At 35.9% G+C, this 27,503-nt stretch overlaps 1 protein-coding gene across 1 annotated transcript in view; it reads right to left on the minus strand.

Annotated features, from left to right (window-relative positions):
• Positions 1 to 1,811: 1,811 nt before the first annotated feature.
• The window catches only part of LOC126320482 (uncharacterized), a 224,399-nt gene continuing 198,707 nt past the window's right edge, over positions 1,812 to 27,503 (minus strand). Inside the window, exons 3-14 of the mRNA XM_049993986.1 lie at positions 26,079 to 26,184; positions 25,812 to 25,875; positions 23,077 to 23,154; positions 21,374 to 21,468; positions 17,485 to 17,631; positions 14,604 to 14,751; positions 10,826 to 10,989; positions 8,631 to 8,808; positions 8,390 to 8,519; positions 7,406 to 7,532; positions 6,985 to 7,047; positions 1,812 to 3,689 (exon numbers count right to left, since the gene is read on the minus strand). Coding sequence (XP_049849943.1) covers positions 3,524 to 3,689; positions 6,985 to 7,047; positions 7,406 to 7,532; positions 8,390 to 8,519; positions 8,631 to 8,808; positions 10,826 to 10,989; positions 14,604 to 14,751; positions 17,485 to 17,631; positions 21,374 to 21,468; positions 23,077 to 23,154; positions 25,812 to 25,875; positions 26,079 to 26,184 — 1,466 coding nt within the window. The 3' untranslated portion in view covers positions 1,812 to 3,523. The remainder of the gene's footprint in view (positions 3,690 to 6,984; positions 7,048 to 7,405; positions 7,533 to 8,389; positions 8,520 to 8,630; positions 8,809 to 10,825; positions 10,990 to 14,603; positions 14,752 to 17,484; positions 17,632 to 21,373; positions 21,469 to 23,076; positions 23,155 to 25,811; positions 25,876 to 26,078; positions 26,185 to 27,503) is intronic.

The raw sequence follows: 27,503 nt of genomic DNA on the forward strand, positions 1-27,503 counted from the left end.
GGCATGTAATTAAATTATTGGGGAATGTAATATTTTGGGAATCTATGAAACAAGAAAGTGTTACAAAATCTTCTACTTTTTCTGACTATGTACACTTAACAGAAGCTGTCACTGAGATTAAATTAATTCTCCATATTATGAATATTTTTAATGCAAAGTCTGGTGAGCCCGTTAAAGTATACAAAGACAACTCAGGGGCCTATGGTAATATTACTAAAAATTCAAAAGGTGTAGAAATACACTACCATTTTTAAATGAATGTTACATGAAAGGAGTTGTGTATATATTTGTATAGTAGATTCAGAAAACAATGTATCAGACATTTTTAGCAAGCCTTTGAGCAAGGATAAAATTGTAAAATTTTAAGATATGTTAAAAGTAATTTAATTGTGATATAAATGTAAGTAAGTGTATTGGAATATAGTACATTTATATCAAGAATATCAATAATGTGAGAGAGTCTTCAACATTGAGTGTATATTTGTTCATGACACAACAGTCTGTCAGTTCCGTACTGTGTTCTCGATTTAAAGATTGACGTATGTCGCGTTTACCTTGTTGTTCATAAATATTCTTCGTAGAGCCTAAAAAAAGGGATTGGTTTCAAAATACTTCTGCCTTTTGTCACAGAATATTACTCAAGTGTGTGGTAACCATACAAGATAGGACTAAAATGGGATATTGGCCATATACAAAGAATGGTAGCACGAACAGTTACAAAGTTCTTTGACGTACAGGACAGTGTCACTGAGATTCTGAAAACCCTAAACTAGTAGACACTTGAAGATAGACAGTAACTATCCCACAAAAGCCTGCTTAAAAATAATGAAGAAACAGTACTAAATGAGGAATCTAAGAATATACTACAATCCTGTACATATTGCTCCCACAGGACTGCAAAGACAATAGTAGATTAATTACAATGTGCAGAGGAACTGAAGCTACCAGTTTGCCTACACGCCAAGGAAAAATGAAATGGGAAGAAACATTAACAGTAGTACAACAGGAAATATTATCTGCCACCACTTTGTAGTTGCTTGTGGAGTATTAGGTATTTGTAGACACTTTTCTTGGCCAAATTCTTGCTGCTTATCTTCCCCCAGATCATTACTCCTCAGCACCCAAAAAACAGTGTAAATAAAAAAAAAACTCTGTCAACACAAAAGCCCTTGGAAACAGTTACTGGTATTATTAAGACGTTGTCAGATTTTGTACCAAAAGGCAGTGCAATCAGTATTGTCATGAGGCTTGTTTTCTATTGTACTATGCTTCTTCATATACTGTCTGTCTTCACACTAATACTACAACTGTTGTATCTGTTTGGATGGGCAATCTGTAGTCTAAACCTTGATACTACAGTCTTTCCAGTGAAAGGAGAGCCCCGATAGTTAAAGTGGTCTTACTGTGGCTGCTTTAACATCTATCACAACTAATCACATAACTTGACAGATGAGTTGTTGTCAGTTACACAGCTTCAGTACAACCAGCAGCCTTTTTTGTTTTGCAGATGAAAACTGAAAATAGTACTGCTGTTTGTCAGATGTCTCTCCTTCTGGCATATGGAGCACGGTGATTTTCACCTTTACATGCAGCACAAAAGGTGGGAAACATTTTGCAATTGATGCCAGGGTGAAGAATGCAGTAAGCCATTGGTCCAATGGAGGGCCCATACAACTATAACATGGAAACATCAGTATTCAGTTTATCTCTAAAAACACATTTGCTCTTCTGGGGGAATGTTTTTTTGTCCTCTAGGACCTTTACACTTGTGGTGATGTGATAGTCCTGGTATAAGTAAATAATAACTTCAGTTGGTCAAAAAATATTAACATTTATTTTCTGTATAATTTGGACTATTTTAAATGACACAATTGACCTTTATAAAAGATCATCAATTTCTGTATGTACAAAACACACAAAAGCAGTTTACAGATACAATCATGAAGTTTTACATTTGAGCTCACAGTTCAAATCATTTTGATGTTAGAGCATTTTATGTATGTGACATTTAATTTTTAGTATATACATAAATTTCAAAGAAGCTGATGGGTTACCTAGCTCCAGCTGTAGATACAATCTCTTCTTTAAAGAAAAAGAGGGAGTGAGTGGAGACCATCATAGAATTTCAAAACAAAAGATGACAAAGTAATTTCACACGACCATTTCAGATCACAAAGGTAACAAACATATATGTACATAAAATACAACATGCCTCTCGTTGGCAGCTTCAATACTTTGAGCAGTTTTGGTCCCTAAACTAAAGATCACTGGCGATGACCTACTTCTGCAGATAAAGTTTGAAGATAAGTGCAGATACCAAACTGAACACTTTAAAAAATTGTAACAAAGATAAATGGCACTGCTTTTGTTATTCCGTTTGCAGATATAACAACAAACACCTCCAGTTTCTAGCAAATTTTCTCTGGATTACATGCAAGCATTGATGTTACAGCAGTAAATACATTTCCAGTAAGACTACAGAAATTCTGTTAACAAAAGTATGAGTAATGTCTGGTAAGTACAAAATAACATTCTAAAAGCTGGAGTAAAAATGTATATGCAACAAAGGAACTTTCTTCTATCTTTTCTTTCTCTGAAATACCATAATATCCTAACGCTGACAGAGAAACAAACAAAAACATGTTACTTGATCCAAGACTGCTGCATCTTTAAAATTACACACAAATTATATTTAAGGAAACAAGTTTTTAAATTACATTATTTTTCATGTAATAAATGCCACAGTCTATCACCTCACTTCTTCACTGTGTGAGATAATATTCCTTTCATTCCTATTAGTTTAAATATTTATGTGTTATCCTTGTAGTGTTCTGTAATTCAGACATTTTGTATTAAAATGTATACTTAAAGAAAAAGAAATAAATTATATATTACAAAATATAACTTGCTGAAAATCATTTCAAATTCTGTTGGATGAGAGATAGTAATACAGATTACTGACACACATATTTAAATGACATTCTTATTACAATAAATACATGGATAACATAATAATGTATACTGCAATTATTGTACCTAATATTTCCAACTAGCATGTTGTTTATTATTGTGATGATTTCACTTATTATAGTTTATTTTCTTTGAATTTTGAAAAATTTGAGGGTTTTCAAGATTTTCATCCTGATATGCTCAATATTTGGCAAGTATATAGATGATTAATCTGCAACAATGTGTCAAAGTAATAACCATATTACATTTAATGTGTGTATTGGATCTCTTAAAGGTATTTTTTATACTTTAGTATCAAAAAATATTCAGTCTGTGAACGAAGTAAGATGAAAGGAGGTAGCACAGCCCAAGAGAAGCTTTGAAAACAATTTCACAATTGTTATTTTAATTTCTTTGAAAATATGATAAAGCAGACACGGATCTATAACATGATTTCATAAGCATTATCTGCATTCTGTCAGCTCTTGTCGCAAACATGCAATGAACCTTCCTGCAATGAGAGACAGACGGGCTTTCTGCTGTTGGCACTTTCCCATGTAAATCTGAAACTTCCTTAGAAGTCAGCATCCCAGCCAGTAAGGTCATCAGGAGGAGGACCATCACTGTCTGGAGGGTAGGCATCGAAGTTTGAGGTGTCCGTTACATTGCGCACAACAGGCACAATGGGTGGGGTCAATGTAAGATTGCGAAGACCTTCCCAATTAAAGCCATCAAACCACCTGAAAATTGTAAATTGAAGCGTATTGGTAAAAAATATCTAAATCAAATAAATCTAATTACTACAGACAACAAAATGGTGTATCTTAAGATAGGGTGTATTATGTCTATGAAAGTACTAAAGAAACCTACTTTAAGAAAAAATTATAACAGTCAGGATATGGTGTATATTTAACTGGAAATGATTACCAGAAGGCAAAATGTCAAATGATAGCTTTAGAAAAATGGTTATTTTGTTCAGTATGTACAGTTTTTCTGTTCCTTTTTTTTTTTAGTTGATAGAAAATCTCCTTAGTATTGAATCAAGTATAGCATCAGAGTCAGACTGTAATTATCATTTATGCAGCTTATTGTAACTGTATTTTGAGCACAGAGAAATCTCATCTTCCTTGAAGATGAATTTACTCCACAAATATAACAGCTTATCACTTATAAGCCTTCACTAATGACCTCAGCTGGTTTCCTTGTGATGGCTTCACAGCAGTGAGAAACTAAATTTTACTGCACAGCAAATTTTTTACAGCTTTAGTTCACCATTCTGCAATTTATTTCTGTTGATATGATGAGTATAGTGGATGATACTGTAATTCATGCATAAAATGTCTTAGTTTTCCCACTATCAGAGCTGCTTTGTGGGCAAGCAGATTGCCCTGATGAAATGTTATCCTAGTCTTTTGTAATCCAGGTCTCATTTCACTTTTTTTCGATTTAGTTTGTTCAGAAAACTTCTATATCATTGATCAGTTACTACTTTGCTATTCAGAAGGTAATTGGCTAGAATAATTCCTTTACAGTCCAGAAAAAATTCTCCATAATCTTTCCCCATTTTTTGGTGTAGGACCATCTGCTATGACCCACTGCTTTGACTATAATTGTGCATCAAATCTGTACTTAAAGCAACTGGGTTGTGTTTAAATCATTCCAAACATTGTTGAGTTCCTTGTTTCTGGATGTATTTTTGAGCAGCTTTACATAAATCTTATGACAGCTAGTTCTACAAGTAAAATGTGCCCTTTTGTGCCTAAGCATCACCTATTCCACAGGGCCTAAATCAGCAATGGTTCAATAACATGTTGTGTACTTTCTCACTGTTTTCATATACACTGATGTCCAAAATGAAAGCAACAAACATAAATTTTGCAATGGTGTGTTTATTTTGCCACAAAACAGTATAAACAGGTTATAGTATAGTAGAAATGATGTAGAGGATACAGAACATAAAAAACTATAACACGCATAACAGAAGACAAAAATGTTCTTCATTTTTTCCAACTTAACAGATTTGCACACGCATTCCTACAACTGGTTAATGTGCTCAGTATGGGGTGTGACCACCTCTGGCCAATACAGGCCTGACAACACTGGGGTATGCTGTGAATGATGTTGTCAGTCCCACATTAAGGCAATAATGCCCATTCTTCCTGCAGGACTGCTCACAAGTCTTGGAGACTGATTTGTGGATGCTGACATGATGCAGCCCATCTTTCTTGTGCATCCCAGATATGCTCTATTGGATTCTAATTGGTATAGCAAGCAGGCCAAGCCATGCATGTAATGTCTTCCGTTTCCAAGAAAACATCAACAACCCATGCTCTATGAGATCGAGCATTATCATCCATCAGTATCAAGTGTGGGCCCAACCCATTATGGGTCCTCCTCAATCTCAGTCTTTTTCCACAATGTTTTGCTCCTCAAATCATGTATCATGTTCCAGGTTCCCTCCAGATGCAAATCCATTGAGAATCACTCTCCAGACCAAATCGGGATTCATCTGTGAAAAAAACATTGGTCCAATGTTCGACCGTACAGGAGGCATGTTGATGACTTCACTCTAGATGTTGCCTTCTGTGAAGACCTTTCAGATGTGTACATACAGCAGGTCTCCAACACTAAAGGCCACTCTGTTGAAGCTTCCTGTACACTCTTTGCCTTGATACAACAACTGCCGTGCAGTACTAAGGTGGTAATGTCATGACCTTACATCCAAATAATGGTCCTTTCTCCCTGATGTTGCACATGGTTGGTTCTGCCCTGCTCTTCGGGATACAGTTTCAGTCTCTATAAACTGTTGCCACATCCAAGAAACAACAGAACAATTCACATTAAGACATCGGGCCACATCACCTTGCGACTGCCCTGCTTCCATTTTTCCTATGGCCCTCCACCACAGAGAGTCTGGTAGGCATACTGCACTGTCTGTGACTGTGTGCACAGAGATTGTGGCTGTGAGACTACCCGGCAAACACTACCCCATTTGGTAGGTGCCCTGATGTCATAGCTGGCATGGTTGTCCATTGACCAGAATGCCATCTTCCATGCAGAACACAATTACAGACATCTGTTAACAGTTCGTATGATTATACTGCCAATCAGACACAGGACTGGGAAACAGCTGTTTGTTGCTTTAACTTTGGACACCAGTAATGCTGAATTCTGAATGTCCATTATGTGAGTCGCCTGCAAGGGAAGTATTCAACCACCCCTTATTAATTCTCCTCGACTTCATAAAAATCTTCATTGATTTAGAGTACCCTTTCATCAGTGTAAACCACACAAAACAAAAAGTTTTATGAGAGTATGGTATTTCTGTCTCTCTATGTGTACAAAATGCACACTGTATTATTTTAAAAAGAGGTGAGAAATCTGTGACAGGATGATGTATAATTACTATTTGAGAACAACTTGTTATAACTTCGTCACTTTGTCTCTAGGTTCCCTCTTATTCTCTGTGGTACACTCAGTAATATGAGAAATAATTTTCCGCTGTGCAGAAGAATTATTGAGCAGTACTAGGTACATAAATATGAAATCAGATTGTGATTTGTATCTTCACATGGTTATATATCACCACCCAAATAAAAACACTTTACTATGTGCAATACACATTTTGTTGCTTATTATTTGTAAAGTATCCTTGCTGGCAACTTGTAAATTTTTTCATGTCATCTATGCTTCATTTCAACTGTTTTAGAGTTATTTGCTTTTCTCCAATTTACTGTCCTTTGAGTACATGCATGCACTTCCCCATCACTAGCAGGTACATAAGAGTGTGTTGTTGCTCGTAAGTTCTAATTACACTCAATCAAACTGATATGAGAAGTGTAGTTACAGCATCCTTATACTGCCCAGTAAAAGGTGTCTAATACAGAACAGAAAAGGTTCATGCAATTTTTCCACATATATTGAGCTGGTTAATAACATAGGGAGCAATGTGTACTGCCATAAAAATAACAGGAAATTATATTCTATTACAGGAAAATTAATTAAAGTTGGAGATTATTACGAAAATTTTCTTACTTGTGCTTCTGAATCTCACTAATACCACCCTTTTGGTAACCAAGTCTCTCAGCAGGATTGTCCCTGAAATAGACAGAGAAAAAATTAATATTATAGAAGATGGAAAGTAAACTTTGCTACTTAATATAATTTACAGTGTGTCACTCCAAAGACTATAGCTACTATTAACAGCCTTCTTTGAAGCACTGTTTGTCTTTACTGTATGAGAACACTTGTTTGATATTCTATCAACATTCTGATATGCAGAATTGCATAAATTGGTATTCTCAATCAAACTTTCATGCACAAATCTATAGTCTACATTCACATTACAAGATCTATGAACATTACTGAGCAGAAGTACATGCATGCATTTTAAAAAAAACTGCACTAATTTTTTAGATAGAATGAAGAAAATATTTATGTAATTTAACTTACTCACCGACATAATTTCTTGATAAGTGCCATGGCATTGCGAGTAATAGTCCTTGGAAAGTCTATGGCATCAATACCCTTGAGAATTATGTTGTACGTCTTCATTGGATCAGCCCCAGTAAATGGTGGTGTCCCTGATTAACAGAAGAATATAACACTGTTAGCATATGAAAATATGGCAAGTAAACCATTCATTTCTAATGTTCAGCCAATAAGTGACAGCAAATCGGCAGATACTCGCAAAATATAAAAGAATGTTGCACTTTCGGAATCTGTGGTTTCTTAGCCACAAAAAAGACAACAAAGATTACAGCAGCAACTGTTCTTTTCTCTATTATTCCTCAGTTGCTAAATGTGTGCTGCTACTGTGGTGTTAAAAGATAACTTTTTCTGCATACATACTTTCTCTATTTTCCCAACAAGAGAGGTGGTGCAGTGGCAAGGATACTGCACTTGCATTTGGGAGGACAACAGTTCAAACCCACATCTGGCCATCCTGATTTAGGTTTTCCATGATTCCCCTTAATCGCTTCACACAAATGCCAGGATGGTTCCTTTGAAAGGGCAGGGCTGGCTTCCTTCCCCATCCTTCCCTAATTTGATGGGACCGATGACCTCACTGTTTGGTCCCCTCCCCCAAATCAACAAATCAACTTTATTTTCCAACTCCCCTCTCCCTTCTGGAACTTTGTAAAATGGTTGAAAGATAAGCAGACACTAATATTACAACAGGTTTCCTTGCTATCTACGATGAACATGAAGAAAGAAAAAATAAACTGCAAATCTGTATGCATTTCTCAGTTTAATGCATTTTGACTTTTACTGATACTGAAACACTTAACCTTTTGAAAAAATATAAATGAAAAATAATACACTTCACAATCTTGGGAGCCAGTTTTAACCATCTGCAAGTCTACTGATGTTTGGTCAAAAGGCTTACACAGAATTTATTTCACAGCAAGATAAATCCACTCATGATCAGAAACATTACCTGTCAGCAGTTCAAACATAAGAACTCCAAGAGACCAGTAGTCAGCACTTATATCATGCCCACGATTCAGAATTACTTCAGGTGCAACATATTCTGGTGTGCCACAGAATGTCCAAGTTTTTCGTCCATGCTAAAATTAATAACAAGTCATAGTAAGACAGGAAATGAAAAAATAATATGTTAAATTTTATTGAACACCATACAAAAACAATTTAAGAAACAATAGTCAAAGGAGACTTACCTGCAGCTTTTTTGCAAAACCAAAATCCACTAGTTTGACGTACCCTGCATTATCAAGAAGCAAATTCTCTGGCTTGAGATCACGATATATAATATTACGGCTATGAAGATAGTCAAAAGCCTCAACCACACAGGCAGTATAAAATCTGGTTGTGCCATCATCAAAATGCCCTTTGTCCCTGTAACCACAAGTAAGACATGAAATGAAATTCAACTAGCAAGTGGACTCTGCGTGCAATAATTTAATTATTTTTTGATGTGAATAATCAAATTAACCAAAAGTTTTTTTCAACTGCATCACAAATTCAAAGATACAGAAACTAAACCATAATATGTCAAAAAAGATGAAAATTATAGAAACCTTGGTCATTAAAACTATACAGCTGGCACCTGGAGAGCATTTTATGCTTATTGTTGGAATGCCACTGTAATTTCAAAGCAGACGCATTGTCCCTAACATTACTGTAGAAATGTTAACATAAAATCTTAAATCCACATTAAAAATCAGGGATTATATTTTACCTTTCTTTAAAGAATATTTTGGATCATATTTTACACACATAACCAACACTCAGCACAATCATTCTCCACTATAAAGGAGTGTTGTACTCCAAACAATTATTCATTTTTTTTACTTCCTGAACATCATAGCATTGCACAAATATTCAGGATGACTATTATCTTTAGCCATATGCTATCTACTGTACTGTGAAAATAACAGTAGCTGCAGGTTCCAAGGGACAAGATTTACCATTCATGAGTTGTAGCTGTCATGGGATGATGTGCCTGTCACCTTTTAATATGCCAGTACACAGTGGCCTTCATAGTACCTCAAAGATACAATGTGACACAGTTCAGTCTTGAAACTTACGTATTTATCTTCCTCCTAACAGGCATTTCAACCAAACAATGACAATAACAGGATTATGCAACAACCGGCTAGCAAGAGCAGTCTACATCTAGGTGGGTGTAGTGACTTTGGTAATATTTATTTGTCAAATCTCCTTCACAGAGTAATGATTCCATAACTACTTCACCAGAATACTGCACTACACTGTTATCTCTCACCAGTTTAACTGCTTCTTGTTCATAATGTTGGTTTTTCCATAGGTCCAATAAGTTCAGTTTTGGTGTATCACAATTCACTTAACTTATAAAGTTGTGTCATTGGACCAAAGGGTGTAATTAGCTTCATAATTTTGATGTATTTGTCCAAGAAAATACTGAATATTTGGAAAGGCTACCTCATCTTCACTCAACATCAAGAAACCTATGCATTAGGGGACTCCACTTTCGTTGCCTGAAGGTCTTGTGACTGAATTATTGCCACTCGATACTTACAAATCTTGCGACACAAAGATCCACTTGGTAAACAGCATGTGAAATCCTGTAAATGCCTTCACACCCATCCCTCTCTCTCTCTCTCTCTCTCTCTCTCTCTCTCTCTCTCTCTCTCTCTCTCTCTTTTTCTCTCTAAGTGGCACAGAAAAGTGAATATTTACAGTTTACAAAGGAAAAAATTACAGTGTCCAATTTATAAAAAATTTTGCTTGTTTCATAATGTAGTCAAGTCATACACCCAACAGAACAACTACAAAAAATGATTAAGCTTAATTCCAATTTAAAACTGTGTTTTACATATAAATGGTCAGGGTTGCTATTTTTTTTTTTTTTTTTTTTTTTTTTTTTTTTTTGTTGGGGGGAGAGGGGGGGGAGCAGTATGTGTCTGTTTCTCCTGGTAGCAGAATTTTCTGGTATTTAAAATGTTTCTATGTCTTATGTATTATTAACGTGCAGTAGTATTTTTACCTCTATATGTATACTCTAAACCACTGAGAAATGCATGGCAGAGGGTACATCCCAATATACCAGTTATAAGGGTTTTTTCCCGTTCCATTTGCACACAGAACACAGGGAGAATAAGTGTTTAAATGCCTCTGTGCAGCCTGTAATTAATCTAATATTGGCCCCAGTTTGGCAGCTGGTGCACAGACACATCTCTTTTGGGACAAGTACTATTGGTATAACGTTTTACTTTAGTTATCTGCACATGTAAGCTACCAGTTACTGATCATTGTAAGACACTTTTTATGGGTAACATTCTAGATGACAGACTGTTATATCTGTTATGCTAGTAACAGAAGTGTAGAATGCTTAAAAATCTCACTTAGGCATACATGCAGGAAATGTACAAACCTCAAAATTGTCCATAATTCTCCTCCAAGGCAAGATTCCATAAGCATGTATAAATACTTCCTATCTTTAAATGTCTTATACAATTTGACAATAAAGTTGCAGTTGGCCTCTCCCATAATCTCCTTCTCTGACATTATATGCTGCTGTTGCCTGGTTTCCACAATCTAACAAATAAATAAATACACAAAAATTTAAATAGACAAAAATATTAAATCATGTGCTACCTAAAAGCACACTGTACAACCCAGGTAAAACCTTCTAAGGGATTGATTTTATATAGAGACAGAAAGAAGAAACATACTATTACATAGAAACCATGAAATAAACAGAGCAAAGAAGTTATCTGCCCATAGAATGACACAAAATTTATGGTTAAGACAAATGTGAAACAAACTGGCTTAACTTAAGGCACAGACATGTTTGTAAGCATAAATATTCAAAGTAAAAAAATAGAGAAAGTGAGACACACACATTGTGAACAGATAAAAAATGTACTAGACAAAACAGAAATAAAAAGAAAGCTACCAAACAGTGCAGAAAAAGAAATAATAATGAGGAATAATATTTAAAGCAACAAAACAGTAACGCTAAAACTTTTACTACTATCTACACTACTACTGCTGTTGCTGCTGCTATTATTACTACTGCTACTATTACTACTACTACCACTAGTAGTAGTAGTACTACAAGCAATAATAATAATATGAAGCTCATTCAATAATTAAATAGACGAATTGGTCTGGAGAGAAAAGCGTTTATTTTTACAAAACAGTACTTCTTCTACTTTTCAATATACTCTTCTTGAACATTTATACACTTATTCCAATGGGCTATAAGCTTTTTTCTTCCAGGTGAAAAGAACTCTACAGCTTGATCTTTGAACCAATTTCCCACAAACTTTTTCAAATCCTTGTTGTCCTGGAACCTCTTAACACATAATGCCTCCTGCAGTGTGCCAAACAAATGGAAAGCACTAGGTTCTAAATCAGGACTGTAAGAGGGATGATGCAGTACTTCCCAGACCACTTTGTCAATGGTTTCGCGAGTTACTTGAGCAATATGAGGACATGCATTGTCTTGCTGGAGAATCACACCTCTCCTCTGAGATCCATGACATCTCTCTCTCATGGCTGGCTTCACCTTGTTTAAAAGCAAATCTGAGTAGTATTGGCTGTTCATTGTATGTTGCTCTCTGATAATCACAAAAAACTGGACCTACGGCATCCCAAAATACCATCAACATGACTTTTCCTGCTGATGCTTGGGTTTTGAATTGTTTCTTAACAGGTGAGTTAGTGTGCTTCCACTCCATGCTTTGTCTTTTTGATTCTGGCTTATAATAGTGAACCCAAGTTTCACTACAAGTGAAAATTTTGTTGAGAAAGTGCTCACCTTCTCTTCCATATCATTCCTTTAGCTCTGTGCACACTCTTGATCTTGTTTCCTTATGTAGTCGTGTCAACTCCTTTTGGACCCATCTTGCACATGTTTTGCAGTTCTTCAGCTTGTTACAGACAATGTTATGAGCTGTACCAGTACTAACTTGAACCTTATCAACCACCATTTCCACAGTCACATGGCAGTCGGCAAGAATAATGCCATCAATTTGACTTCCAAGTGAAGGAGTTTAAACTGCAACTGGTCAGCCAGAATGGTGTTCGTGAGTCACTGAGTCACGACCATTTTTGAACTCCTCTACCCACTTGTAAAAATTTGCATGATTCGTTCAACCTTGACCATAAACTTTAGACATTCTACAGTAACTTTTCACTGGTTTCTCATCTTCAGCAAGTAAAAAATAAATAACAGAATGGCATTCAATTAATGTGAACATTTCAAGCAGACTTGCCATCTTGAAATATATTTTTGAGGTTATAAACAAAACAATGTTGATACATCAGCTAATCGGAGCTCATCCCAGTGATGCCAATTTAAAGTCATAAAGTACCTAACTTGCCCTACTAACAGTTCTTTCCCTAGATCAATTTGTCTGTTACTGAATGGCCCTCATAATAATAATAATAATAATAATAATAATAATAATAATAATAATAAATAGTATAACGGTGATGATTACAATGATAGTAAAATGCCATTAAGGAGTAAATTTCTGAGGAACAGGTGCAGTTCATCTAGTTCAGGATACATGTCAAAGAGAAATTGATACTCATTTGTGCAAACAAACATATGAAACAATGTACACAAAAGTTTGTTTTGTTCTTCATTATCCTTAATTTATAAGTAAATATTTTCATATTCATAACACTAATTTTATTAGAAAAATACATAAACTAAGAGTTATGTAATAATCTTTGTACTCAAAATATTTAGGATAAACAGTAACTTGGAAGCATGAAGAGAGGAGTTTAATGACTTGTTAAATGCAAAGCTAAAGATAAAGAAGAAAGTCAGGCTGGGCAAGGAGTGAAACTAAACAGTGTTCTTTTCCAAAATCCACTCTGCCAATTTGCTTTGATTTATTCAGGAAAGATCATGGGAAATATCTGGATGGCCAGAGGAGATTTGAACCTCACTCCTCCAACATGCAAGGCCAGTATCTTAACCACATATTAAAATATGTACAAACAAAGCTGTGTGTAATAAATTGTTACTGTGCCTTGCTAGTAAAGCCTGACACTGTCAGGTAAGAGACAGCAATCCTAATGTAATTTATTTAATTAAAAATTTAGTGCAAAAAGCTTCTAATGTGTGAACTGCAATTTTCAACAGAATTTTCCTTCTTCATTACCATCATCTTGCGAGACTATGGTTTACAACCCCATTCGCTCATGATGAAGTTTTTAACTAAATACTGAAATACTGTCATAGTCATTGCATGACTACAGTTCATGATGATGGTTTTCTAGTACATGTCCACCACTTTTTTTTATGATTTGAACAGTCTGAAGATGGTAGATGTAGAAAACTACAGAAACTAGTCATCATACTGAAAATTGCAGTCTAGGCATTAAAAGTTTTTACATTAAATATTTTTTATTTAATAAGTTGTGTTGCATTATACATACTTCTGAAAGGTTGAATATTCATTCCTTAAAAATTTGATAAGCATCACATTGTTATAAAGAAGCCTACACATACCAGTGACTGTATGCTGGCCTCTATTTCAATTGTATGCGATATAGGATTCTTCTTACATGTCGGTTAGGGTGCTCGAAGATGGAATAATGTAAAGCCAAAAATGGTGGCAAAATAAAAAAATGGGAAAAATAGACAGCTGAAGGAATTTTTGATTTGACATTTTACAATGAGAATTCTGTGTGCCATCACAGATATTTGGACTTTCATGTAATATCAGGCATTAGAAGATATCAATCAGATGTAGAAGCATTTCTCAAATAGCAACAACCCTTATTTCTGCACAGCTGTTCCACTGGCTTATGAAACTAGAGTTGCCCCATTTTGTTGTTTTTTGCCAGGTTAGAGAAGGTCCTTTTACATGACAGGTTGTAGTGCAAGAGTTATGGGACTACACATAACATGTCTATAGTATAGACAAGCATCATTTTATAACCTGGTCATCATCATGATTTCAAAATTACATATTAGAACACTGTTGCATCTGAAGTATGGCAGGCTATCAAATATGAATGATCTGGCAGTTAATAGTTATAAAGGAGCTTAACTACTTAACATAATTATTTCTACAGATATAGTCCAATTAACAAATGAAAATACTGTATTGTTACAAATGAGCTACATTAACTGATGAACAACAGACGGACATATCTGAATATAAAATAATGATGAACAAACTCACCTGACTTTTCTTCATTTGTTTCAAAGCAAATGAACGTAAAGGATCTCCTGCAATCTGAACTAATTCAACACGGCCAAAACCACCAACTCCCAATGTAGCCAAAACACGTAGATCTGACAGCTTGACGTCCCTGAACTCTTCATCAATCCTGTACAGAGAAAAGTTGTATGAGACAGGGAAAGAGGAAGAAATAACAAACAAAAAACCTATAACTAACTAAGTAGCAGCAGCATGCACCTGTTTCTCTGAGAGTGTTTATCAAATGACACAGCTACAATCTTATGATCATCACTACTTGCAGTGGGAGTAGGTAACTGTATATAAGAAGTGAAGACATTTTAAATTGATGTACAATTCAAAGGTATAGTGACATATGTTCATTGTACAGTGCACTTTGAAATGCAAACTCCAGGGACTGAACAGAATTCTAGAAGAGACTAATTTGTCTGGGACAAAAAGAGTACCTGTTTTACTAATTGCTGAGATGAAAAGATATTCAGGGCATGTGTTATAGAGAGTGTTATAGGGTATGGTAGGGCAAACATGTTACCATGATGTCCCAGTATGCTTAGGATGACACAGCAAAATGTCACCAGACATATGTGACAAGTTATTGCTGTCAGGAGTGTTTTACGTCTTTACATATATGGAACAGCTTCTAAATTCATGTGACGTAAAGATCCTATATTGCTCATTAATATCAGAAATTGGGAAAGCAACAAATCGAGCTTTTTGTCACTGTCTTTTGGCATCTATTCTGCTTAGATCATGTATTACCTTAAAAGCAAAATGTTGTGCAACACACTACTAATTGGGTGGTTACAATTCAATCAATATATAGTGTATTACATGCATTTAGGAAATCAAACAAGTGTGGTGAATTATAAAAATATAGTAACTGTGGATTAAAGGGAAATTAAATGGTAAAAGATCACATCTATTATAAAATTATGGTAACTTTCCTACCTTGACACTGATCCTATAGAATGGCATGAAACAGATTAAGTGTATCAGTTAGTCTGTACACAGTTTCCCACTACACACAGTTAAAAATTTGTCTAGTGTAAAACGCATACAATTTGGCAGTTACAATTGTATAATACAATATTTTTATGGTCATGTGACGACTATGTGTGGTAAAATTTAGAACTTCATTATATGCATTTAAATTGTTAGGAGCTTCCTAACTGAAACACAAAATTGTAATAAAAAAAGGCCATTGTAAAGCACATAATGTAAGTGTTTTGAAACCTGCAAATACTTCAAGAAAATAAATAAATAAATAAAATAAAATAAAACTATTTCCTACACCTCTCTTTTTGTAAGATATATTGACATTGCTGTTGATACTTTCCACAAGAATGTTACCAATGCCCTCCACACAAATTTTAAAAATCTCATCCATAAATACATTTTTATTTTACCTTATTATTGGTAGGACTTTAAAATTCCCTCTAAAACAAAAGAATGATGTTCTGCTTGTAACATTATTTAATATCGAGCCTCAGTACATTAATCAGCTTTTGTCTCAGGTTTCAGATTCTCTTAAATCAAGTTCTGAAATAAAACCCTTTCAGTCTACTATTTTTTCAATATATTTATTACCACACACTTATCATTCCTGGCTTCACACATGGAAAACCTGCCACCATGTACCCTCTGTTCATTATCTTTCCCATTTCTTTCATTATTATTTACTATGTTCTCCTTTTCCTTTCAACATTCTTCAGTTGTGTGTGTGTGTGTGTGTGTGTGTGTGTGTGTGTGTGTTTCTTAGTTTCTTATACTTTTGTCTTCTGTATTTAACTACTGCTCTGTTTCAATTTTTCTGCAGCTACTTTTTGTAACCTATGTCATTTTATAATATTTCTCTTATCAGTGTCTCCTTCCACTTCCCTAATTTCTCAAGTACTTTTATTTTCATGGTACTACTCTGATTTCTTGCATTTTACCTCGTATCTGTTATACTTCTATTTTAATTTTTACTGCACGGCATCTTACTGTATCTCTTTGACTGCTATCCATACTACAGTTCTTGTGAAACTTTTTAAAAAAAAAAAAACCCTCAACTTTTTTTTAAAACAATTCTACACTTAAGAACTTCTGGTTCTGTGAACTTCAACAGCCAACTCTTTCCAGCCTAGGGAATTGCTACTGTTGCTATTATTATTATTATTATTATTATTATTATTATTATTATTATTGTTACAGAAAGAAATTTTATTTACATTTACCTGACTTATTATTTGAACAAGATAATCTATGCCCTGTTTAGATTAACATATAAAAACAGATAAAATTATTGTTGAGTTGAAAAATATGAATGCATATGATCAAAATTTGAAGCTGGATAGAAATGTGCATTTACTAACTTCCAAAACAGTAATAATGGCACTGGAGCTGACTAGCACTCAATTAGCTCAGCTCCAGATATGAGAATTTCAGTTTTGGCAAATTGTAAGTATGTGTTCAACTTCAGTTTCAAATATGATTTGATTCATTTTTATATTTTTACTTTTTCTTGAATTCATGTGCTTTAATTTTGACATTAATGCTTCAGTATTATTATATTCTACTTCATTCAGTTGAGAGTCAGGGAAGATGCTGTTTTCATAACAGTAAAAAAACCAAAGAGTGTAAAATGTTCCCTTAATGTTTACACGGAGAAAAGTCTACGTTTCAGCTGACATACATTATTTGTCAATCCTTTGTTACCACTCTTTCATAATTTCCTACCATCTATCATATATGATTTGTGACCCCTTCCAAAGGGATTGATGGAATCTGTTGTATGAATGAATGAAAACAATATCTTATTTTCAAGAAAGTTAATTAGACATTTATCCATAGATTACTTTTTAGGAAGTTGTAGTGAATTTACCTCCTGCGTTCAACACCTTCATCCTTGTAGCGCGTTCGAATCTCATCCAGACTTGATATTAGTTGATTGAATGTCTCACGATCAATTACCAAACATGTGACACCTTCAGGGTCAGAGGCAATAATATTTGCTGTACGCAGATCATCACTGTTGAGAGAAAAACTAAATGTAATTGACACAGTAAGAACACACGAATCATTTAAGAGCACACTGGAAAAAGCATTACATAGTTATTTAGAAAATTTTGCCTGAGATCTTCAACCATTTAACATCATAGTGGTTTGTACATTATAGACGTAGGTTTAGATAAATGTACAGATTTAGCTCATACTGAAAGGGCAAATTATGAGTATAACATTACACACATGTAATCACTGCCTAAAATTGAATCACTTTTTCTTCAAAGATGAAACTGTTCATTATTCACAATAAGGACAGAAAATTTAAGTTTTCCTGTGCTAAAACTATAAACAACCAAATACTCATTTCAACAAAAGAAGCAAGGAAAAAGTATTTGCTAAGCACTGTATAACTAGCATACCTGCAGTCTATACAGTAACACCCATATATATCTATATTATAAAAAATTTATACATATGTATGTACATCACCACCTCCTAAATCACTGGACCTGTTTCAACCTAACTTGGTAAACATACAACTTGCTGTCTGGAAAGAATCACTCTTGGGGTAAAACCACATACCTATCAAAGGGGTAGAGGTGAGGTGAAAAAGTAATGTAGTTCACAGTGCGTGAAATCCCAGATTTTATTCATTCATTATTTAGGAATGAAAGCCCATAGTGACGTACAACAAACTTTACATATAATTTCAAACCTTTACAAAACTTTTCCTTACTGGCAATCTCTACAAAACTATGAAAGGAAAAAATTTTATCAATTACTGCATTTTCACTGTTCATGCAGTAAAACTGCCACATTTAACATGACATTTTCATTTATTACTTCTTTACTTTTTACTGTATCCTGAACGTATTTTGTGGATGGTATTAAAAGATACCACTGAATGTACCTGCAAAATTATATTTATGTCACTAACACTGAGACGTGTGAAAAACTGCCACATCATGTACGATGTTTAAATTTATGACTTATATGCTTCTAACACTATTTATAACAAATTTTTCATATTGTTTCCACATGTGCCACTGAATATATCTATAAAATTGTATCATTGCATGACACACAGTCCTAGGGATATGACATCATAAGCATTAAGGTGCATGAAAAACTGCAACATCATGCATGACATATTAATTAATATGTCTTTACTACTAACTCTATTCACAGCACATATTGCATACAGTATTGAAATACACCACTGAGTGTATCTGCAAAATTATATCATTGTTTGACACGCTGTTCAGGTTATATAATGTCATAAACATTGAGCTTCATAAAAACTAAACTGCAGGGTGAAATTTGCTAGAGATGCTGATGAAATAGGGTGTGTACAGATATGTGTGAAATATATCTAACATGTGCATACTCTGGCAAAGCTGTGGGTAAAAAGCAGCTCCTAAACCCCAGGATGCATTTCAACCACACTTGATACACACACTACAGTTACACACTTGATACTCATACTACAGTTATTACTTAATATCTGGAAAGAAATTGTGGGTGTAGGAACCACCAGCCTGCTATTGGGTGAGGTGACAATCTAGTGATGGTGAGAGAAGATGAGGAGGAGGAGGAGGAGGAGGAGGAGGAGGAGGAGGAGGAGGAGGAGGAGGAAGAGGAGAAAATGATGGAAAGAAAGAGAAGGGCATGGGGAGGAGGAAATGGACAGAGGAATGGAAAATTATGAGATTGGCAGAGAGAGGGGGAAGGAAGAGGACAGGGAGAGGAGGAGGAGATGGGCAGAGAGGGGGTTGGGTTGAGGAGACAGACAGAGAAGGGGCAAGGGGTGATGGCCAGAGAGAAGCAAAGGAGCAGATGGGCAGAGAAGGGGAGGAGGAGCATATGGACAGAGAAAAGGGGAGCAGCACATGGACATAGAATGGGGAGGGGAGGGGAGGAGAAAGGAGGAGACAGACTATGGAATAAATATGTACATGGGCAACCCTAGGTACTCAGATAGTTTTTCAATATTGTAGATAACACAGAAGCCCCACAAAGGCAAAGATTTCTTTTTTTAAAAAATACTGTAATTTTTTATAATATTGCATATCAAACTAAGTATATTAAAAGTATAAAATTAAATAACAACTGAAAAAGCTTCACCAGTCATTAATTAGCTACTACACAATGTGTTGATGTGTTCATTTTGGTATTATCAACATAATAATCAGCTGTGTGTTATACACTGAAGAGCAAAAGAAACTTGCACACATGCCTAGTATCGTGTAGGGCTCCCGTGAGAACACAGAAGTGCCCCAATATGACTTGGCGTGGACTCGACTAATGTCTGAAGTAGTGCTGGATGGAACTGACACAATGAATCCTGCAGGGCTGTCCATAAATCCATAAGAGTATGAAGGGATTGAGATCTCTTCTAAACAACATGTTGCACGCCATCCCAGATATGCTCAATAATATTCATGTCTGGGGAGCTTGGTGGCAGTGGAAGTGTTTAAACTCAGAAGAGTGTTCCTGGAACCACTCTGCAGCAATTCTGGATGTGTGGGGTATTGGACTGTCCTGCTGGAATCGCCAAGTTTGTTGGAATACACAATGGACATGAATGGATACAGGTGATCAGACAGGGTGACCTGTCAGAGTCATATCTAGATGTATCACTCCAGCTGCATATGCCCCAAACCATTACTGAGCCTCCACCAGCTTTAACAGTCCCCCACTGACATAAAGAGTCCATGGTTTCATGAGGTAGTCTACATACCCGCACACATCCATCCGCTTGCTGCAATTTGAAATGAAACTTCTCCGCCCAGGCAACGTTTCCTGTCATCAATAGTCCAATGTCAGTGTTGACAGGCCCAGGCAAGGCATAAAGGTTTTTGCTTTGAAATCTTCAAAGGTACATGAGTGGGCCTTCAGTTCCAAAAGCGATATTGATGATGTTTTATTGAATGGTTCACGTGCTGACACTTGTTGATGGCCCAGCATTGAAATCTACAGAAATCTGCAGAAGGGTTATGCTTCTGTCTTGTAGAACAATTCTCTTCAGTTGGTCCTGTTCTTGCAGGATCTTTTACCGGCTGCTGTGATGTTAGAGATCTGATGTTTTCTCTGATTCTTGATATTCACAGTACCCCCGTGAAATGGTCGTACAGCAAAATCCCCACTTCATCGCAACCTCAGAGATGCTGTGTCCCACAACTCATGTGCCAAATATAGCACCACATTCAAACTAACTTAAGTCTTGATAACCTGCCATTGTAGGAGCAATAACCGATCTAACAACTGCATCAGGCTCTTGTTGTCTTATATAAGCACTGCCAACTGCAGCGGCGTATTCTTCCTGTTTATGGATCTCGGTGTTTGAATAAGAATGCCTTTACCAGTTTCTTTGGCACTTCAGTGTATTATGAAGTTGGGCAATGTGACACAAACAGTACAGATCTACATGAAGTGTGAGATATTCACATTGAAGTTTATAGCAAACCAATGTTCAAAAGTTGTGAAATTGAGAACTGCTTGGACCACAAAAAATTTTGTTTATTTTATAATCATTTCATTATTGAAATAATGGGAAAAATTTGCAATTAAAGATGGTTTTCATTTCCTCAAAATGAAATATCTAATTTGTGCACTGAGATTTTATAATAATTTCTCAGTGATCAAATCTATTAAGAGAAGCAGCGAAGTATGCACTGCACACAGTTCTTACCATTGATGACAGCTGACAGTAATATGAAATGGTACATCAACAATGCCACAGAGTCAAATATTATATTAAGACTCACCCTTGTAAAGCCTTCTCTCCAAAGAAATCACCTTTATGCAAAGTCCGGACATACTTCTCCTCGAGTGAATTGGGCTGCTTCATCGTGACTTTTACCTAAAAAGTAAAAATCAGTATAATCTCTACAGTGATATGGAGCTTTATCAGAGGCAAAAGTACAGGAAGGCTCAAGAGCGATGTGCTTAGGATGTAAAATGGTCAGTGCAAATGTGCTACAGAATGTAATAACTGTGGTAAGTATGAAGTACAAGCAAATAAGATCGTATGGTGTCAGCTCACAAGACTGCACAATTTTGACTCTGGCAAATGAATCCATGTACACAAACATAGCTCCAGTATCTTACGCTTCAATACAGTAGCAGCAGCTAACTAGAGTCCACCTCCATAGCTGAGTGGTCAGCACATCCGAATGTCATGTGAGGAGTCCCGGTTCAATTTCTGCCGGTGTCAGATACTTTCTCCACTAGGAGACTGGGTGTTGCATTGTCTTCATCATCATTTCACCCTCATCAACATGCAGTTTGCTGAAATGGTATCAACTAAAAAGACTTGCACCAGGCGTCCAGTCTACCTGTCGGGAGGACCTAGTCACCTGCACAGAAAAAAAGCCAAGGACTGAATGACCACAGTGTCATCCTCAGCCAATGGCAGTATGGAGGGATGGGGGTCAGCATGCTGATCTAATTGCCATTGTTGGTTAAGCAGATGTGATGCCAAAACTTTTCATTCAGGTAGCTCTGCAGCTGCAGCACAAGGTTCAGTGTACCACAGACCAGTGTTCCCACCAAGAAAAAATCCCTAGAAGTACCAAGAATCAAACGCAGGTTCTCCGTATGGCAGCCATCTCCATTGACCACTCAGCTATGGAGGCTGCTTTATGTGCTACCTTTGTAATTCTCTGAACAACATACAGTGTGGTCAGGCTAAAAACAAACTGCCAGTTGGTAAATGCTCCAGTTAGAGTAACTATTGTTTCAAAAATTATTCTTATAACAGAAGACAATTCTATACAGACACCCAAAAATTAATGTAATGTGAAAGGGTAATATCTGTCCACTTATATACCATGTCTATGTTTTTGGTAACATAGGCTCCAAAAAGGATTTTAATGAATTTTGAGAACTGCGGTTCTTACCCCACAGACCCCTTTCTATCTGTCCTCCTACAGTCCAGAGTTATTACAGGATGCTTTATATGATTAACTAGTCCAATGGTAATGATCTGAATCTGTGGATACAGTGGTGCAGTCCTTTCAATTACTTAAAATCACCATATTTGACATATAAATGCCGATTCTTTTAAACAGTTTAATCATTTGTTCCAATGCAGAACAGAGTTTACTTAGGTGATACTATAGTCATGTCAGCCTAAGAAAATCCCTGATGGCTAGAAGCACTGTTGCCACTTTCCAACTGCACAGTGCTAATGGCTGCAGGCAAAATCACCTATGAAGTTCTGACTACACTGACGTGTTGCCACAGAGCTGTTTATAAAATCACATTAAGTGACTGGTTGAGATAGCTGCATGAAGCTGCATTGCCCAGCCCACTGCAACTGTAAGGTATCTTTTTAAGCCGACTCAATTATAATCTCTTAAATAGTATCGAAAGTATGACAGCCAAAACACACACACACACACACACACACACACACACACACACACACACACACACACTAATTTTATACAGCTTCTTTTTTACATACCTGTCCTTTGCTAATGATGAAGAATGTGTCACCGCGTGCTCCTTGCCTGATGATGTAGTCACCCTCATTGTAATATGTCTGCAAATGAAACAAGTAGAGAAGATTCAACATTTTTCAAGTGGAGCTAAAATGTCATTTTATTAGCATAACTAGGTTAATGAAGGAAAGAAAGACTCTACCAATATGGTAACAATAAACTAAATCTACATCTTTTACATAACATTTACATTTCAACATGTAAAATTTTTTTCGATAAAATATTGTCAGTATTTTTCTACTGATAATACAAAAATAGATTATCTGACGTAACTCCAACAATAATAATCTTTACAAAATGGAATTGTAACATTAAGAATGTCCATTGCTTTAGTTAATCAAAGCAACTCTCTTTCATTTGCACTGAATGAAATCATTTAAATTTGTACACTCAGTAGTAACAGTGATGTAGTGTTCACATAAAGACTTCTCCTTCAAGTGTACCTTATGCTATATACATGGCACTAAGCCCTCCAGTCTTTCTACTATCAATATTTTAGCAGATGCTAAATCTGTTTTATCCTCAGCAGAAACATCCATCATTGTATCCAGTGTTTCTGCAATGAACCACAGTTCAGTTTCTTTGCTGGCCGTGTCAAGTAAAATGATTCCAACAACCTTTAGTGTCAAACTGTCTCCCTTCGTTATTACTAATATCCCACTGATCTTTAAGAGGTTTGCCCAAGCACTTGGATCAGAGCACTGTTGTGTCCAATCAAGTAATATCTTCATATCTGAACTGGGTCATATCCTTAAAACAACTGGGGCAGATTTTTGAAGTATTGCTCACATAGCAGCCATTACAGCTTCCACCAATGCAGTGTCACTGCAATCTGCTTTGAGTGTTGCAATGTCTCCCCACATTTTGTAAAGACCTTTTCAACCTTCAAAATCTGATACATCAAGGCGGGTTATAAGATCATTTAAGCACAGAAGTGCTCAGCACCATTCCATTTTGGCTTTGTTGTAAATATTCAAAGTTTCAGTGTTTTCTTGTGGTAATTTACATACTTCTCAGGTGGAAAAGCAATTTTCACCCATACTTTTTGCACAAACTGATAGTGTGCTACTGCTTCATAAACCTCTGCAGATGAAGTCACAACAGATGCTTCACAAGATGGAGGTTCATCATCTGCCATACTTGAGTCACTCAAAATACATTCACCTTTTCTGGAAGAGTCAAGCTCCATTGTACTATCTTCTTCATCATCACCAGAGAAAATATTTGTCAAAATTTCCAGACATCTCTGCTGCCCTTCAAACAGTGTCTAATATACTAGTGATGTTAAAGTGCTACAAGAAAAGTGGCTTCCATTGTAGACCATACAAATGCTAGTCCAACAATTTTTTCATAACCTCTGAGCAATTACTAACGCATAGAAAATCAAATAAACTCTTATTTTTAGCACAGTGCGACAGTCCTTGACACATCATATCAAAAAGAGCCATATTATGACAAATGTATCTGATGAAAATTGATTTTACTAGATTCTATTTTTTTCTATTTTGCACACTGACAAACATGTTTCATTCAGTCATCATGTTCTGTAGATCCACCTGGCAGGGAAATCTTTATGATGTGGAACAAGTCAACTTACAGATCAACAAAGACATTAATAAGAAGTTATCATTATAAAATTCATTTGCGTACTCAAGCTATAATTAACACAGTAAATAGGCATGAGCCTCACATCTTTGAAAAAGTTGGTACCCACTCTGTTATCCACTGAAATGGGTCTTGCTTATGTCCTACTACTAGTTTAATACCTACATGGTCACATTACAATGAATATCTACATCTGTAACCGATGATGGCTTGTTTACAATGAGTGCTACAAATTATCATTAGCCTAATAAGAATCTTCAATTTAATCAAAATAATCACATAATTTAGGAGTAAAACAACTCCCTTTTGGAAAATGTATCTATACATTGTCTGTATAATAAATAATTTCAAATAGCTGAGCATTGCATTATCAGGGTGCACATAAACATGACAGAATATTCCTTCTCAATCTTGTGCCTGTTAACAACTCAGCACTTAAACCATTCACTGAGTTTTTACCTTTGCTCCTTGACTTATTTATATTTCACCAAAACTTTCCATTTATATATCTGAATGTGTAACATATGGAACATCTTTACAAACTATTTGTAGGACACAGAGTAAGTGACGAAATATTTTAACTGTCACTTCCCTGAAACTTGTGTTTGTGTCACTGTTGTTTAGTCACATCACTGACCAAGCAAGTTATCTGACAGAAAAAAGTCACAGATTACTTGTCACGTTACTTACATTCAAGATCGGTAGTTGTAATAATGTTCGGTGTGTAAAAAGGCATTTCACTATAACACACAGCTCAAACATTTATCTATGTAGCAAGTCAAGTAATGTGACAACAAAAATATGAGTTGCACTTGTAAAATGCAACACTGGAGAAATATCTGTCAACAAAGGTTTTTGTTGAACTAATCATGCAGTCAACACAATGATGTACATGACTGAATTTATGATAAAATCGAATTCGAAAAAAAGATGAACTTCCAGTAACAATTTTAGACTTATAACTCTCCAGGAACTTAATATAAAATACTACAGAATGAACTACGATTAGTACCAGTGTTAAACTACAGTTCAGCAACTAAAAGCACATCATGTTTGAACAATAACTCAGTATGCTACAGTTAACATCTCTCACCTCTTCCAGCACATCTGATATCTTTGTGAGTGTTTCTTCAGGTAAGTTCTTGAAGATGGGAACACTAAAAAAAAAAGAAAGAAAGAAAGAAACAATTAACAGCTGAAATACAGAGAAGGCAGTAACAAAACGTACAATTTACTGCCCTTTCTTTGGCAAAAAAAAAAAAAACATTCATGGATGTTTAATGACTTCTGAGAGTTACATTGCATTTGTCTTTTGCACTAACAAATTATGTTTATAAAAGAAACTTGTGTGACGACATACCTCTTGAGGAAATCGGTGTACTCTGCCTGCCGGCTGAGGCCAGTCCTCATCATGATGGTCTGGAAGCATTGCCGCTCGATAGCCCATAGCTTACAGTCGGTTGCCGCTGCAACACCCACCATCTCATTCATATCACAGAACAATAAAATAGCTTTTTATGAGTATTTAAAACTAATTCAGTGTTAAAAACAAAGATTCCAAGACTTAACCAAGCGGGAAAGTGCCGGTAGATAGGCACAATAAATAAAACACACTAACACACACACACACACACACACAGAATTTCTAGCTTTCATAACCGACGGTTGCTTCTTCAGGAAAGAGGGAAGGAGAGAGAAAGACGAAAGGATGTGGGTTTTAAGGGAGAGGGTAAGGACTCATTCCAATCCCGGGAGTGGAAAGAGCGGACAGCACGCACACACATATCCATCCACACATACACAGTTAGCTTGTGTCTGTGTATGTGCGGATGGATATGTGTGTGTGTGTGTGTGTGTGTGTGTGTGTGTGTGTGTGTGTGTGTGTGTGTGTGTGCGAGTGTACACCTGTCCTTTTTTCCCCCTAAGGGAAGTCTTTCCGCTCCAGGGATTGGAATGAGTCCTTACCCTCTCCCTTAAAACCCACATCCTTTCGTCTTTCCCTCTCCTTCCCTCTTTCCTGAAGAAGCAACCGTCGGTTATGAAAGCTAGAAATTCTGTGTGTGTGTGTGTGTGTGTGTGTGTGTGTGTGTTTGTGTGTTTTATTTATTGTGCCTATCTACCGGCACTTTCCCGCTTGGTAAGTCTTGGAATCTTTGTTTTTAATATATTTTTCCCATGTGGAAGTTTCTTTCTATTTTATTTTATTCAGTGTTAAAATATATCAAACAAGTGAATGATAATGCAACTGTCCATCATGTGAAGATCACTACTCCTGATATGAGTTCAGTTCAAAATGTAACTTCCATCTGGATATTAGAGGAATAATAGCACACATTACCACTCTTTATTATACAGGGTGTCCTAGGAGTAATGGTCAATACTCAGGAATATGACAGGATTGATTATTTGCAGCAAAAATGTCTGGCAAACGTGGGCTCTAAAATGCATACCTTAAGAGCTATGAAACTTGTTCAGTAAAAGAGACATGGCTCATAGTAGCAAAGATTAACAAGTGCTCATTTTGCCAAAGGTATGCAATTTAGAGCCTATGTTTGCTGAATTTGTTTTTCTTGTTTGGGACCATACCATTTCTCAGACTATGGAAAATAAAAAGAATGCAGTAGAAGAGATTTGTTTTGCAGTATCACAGACAAGAAGTACTCAAAGCTCCTGAAGTAAACATTTTTGAGTTGATGTTTACTAGACTTTTTAGCTCTGAATAATCATTGCCATCATACTCCAGAGTACTGACCAGTCCTCATGGAATACCCAGTAGAGTTATTCA

The sequence above is a fragment of the Schistocerca gregaria genome, chromosome 2, assembly GCF_023897955.1.
Source record: "Schistocerca gregaria isolate iqSchGreg1 chromosome 2, iqSchGreg1.2, whole genome shotgun sequence".
NCBI classification, from domain to species: domain Eukaryota; kingdom Metazoa; phylum Arthropoda; class Insecta; order Orthoptera; family Acrididae; genus Schistocerca; species Schistocerca gregaria.